General features: G+C 24.9%; 1 protein-coding gene across 1 annotated transcript in view; it reads right to left on the reverse strand.

Annotated features, from left to right (window-relative positions):
- Positions 1-609, reverse strand: part of LOC108571925 (E3 ubiquitin-protein ligase TM129) — a 1,968-nt gene extending 1,359 nt beyond the window's left edge. The window contains exons 1-2 of the mRNA XM_017934082.1: positions 408-609; positions 63-327 (exon numbers count right to left, since the gene is read on the reverse strand). Of these exons, the coding sequence (XP_017789571.1) occupies positions 63-327; positions 408-609 (467 nt within the window). The remainder of the gene's footprint in view (positions 1-62; positions 328-407) is intronic.
- Between the last annotated feature and the right edge of the window lie 461 nt (positions 610-1,070).

Raw genomic sequence — 1,070 nt, forward strand, 5'->3', positions numbered from 1 at the left:
TAATTATTCTATTAGTAAAATAAAAATATTATATAAATAAAGTTTGAAATTTCATATACAACCTTCGATATTCTATATTAATATCAGAAGCTACTGTAGTCCATGATATTCTATTGCTATTATTATTAGTACTGTTACAATAAACTGCAATATTTTGTGCAATAGGGTGTTTGTTCCAATTATTCATTGACCATGTTAAGATTTTATACGAAGTGTATGAAGGTAACAGTACAGTGCAAGTAATAAATATGATCCATAAATTGGCATGACCTAATAGTACTTCTATAGCATCTAAATGTCCAAAAAGAATTAAACCAAAAGTATAACCTAATGAAAAAAAAGAAAAGAGAAAAACTTATTTTAGTATAATGCAACATTTAGAATACTAGAAAGATAAATATATGTACCAAATGGGAGCATGGAATGTATAAATAATGTAAGTGCACTCCTTCTTATATGATATTGTATGAAAAATTCATTTTCACTACCTAACCAATTTGAAAATATATCTTTTATGGTTAGGCCGGCTGAAACAAATTCTATAGGTGGATATACAATACATCCTGAGATTAAAATATAAAACAAAGTATAAAAGAAGAAAGCAGACATGTTTTACAAAATTATATTTTCAGTTGTATATTTCCACTTTTTTACCTGACCGTCTGAAATAACTTTTACATTTAATATGTTTAACAATCAATGTTCAAACTCTTTATTTCATCAATGTTATTTGAAAGTAAATAATAGGTTATATACAACGATTATGACGGATCCTTATGAAAATTTTGACCTTTACAAATATTTTTTACTATATATAATCTGTTAAACCGTTTGACATATTGTTATCATAATTTTCATTTTTAAACTGATTTCTTTAGTATTACTTTGTATAAAATAGACCTAAAGTAATCAACCCTTAGATTACAATGTGTGAAAATCAGCCTATAATTAGTTCTATATTTTCGATACAGATATATAGTCGATAGTTTATGACAGTTCGTAGAATCTTTTAGAATTGTTAATCGTGCAATTATTTATGATTATTTTAATAATTGTTAAATAATAGCAAT

This window comes from Habropoda laboriosa, unplaced genomic scaffold (assembly GCF_001263275.1).
Source record: "Habropoda laboriosa isolate 0110345459 unplaced genomic scaffold, ASM126327v1 scaffold67, whole genome shotgun sequence".
In the NCBI taxonomy this organism is placed as follows: domain Eukaryota; kingdom Metazoa; phylum Arthropoda; class Insecta; order Hymenoptera; family Apidae; genus Habropoda; species Habropoda laboriosa.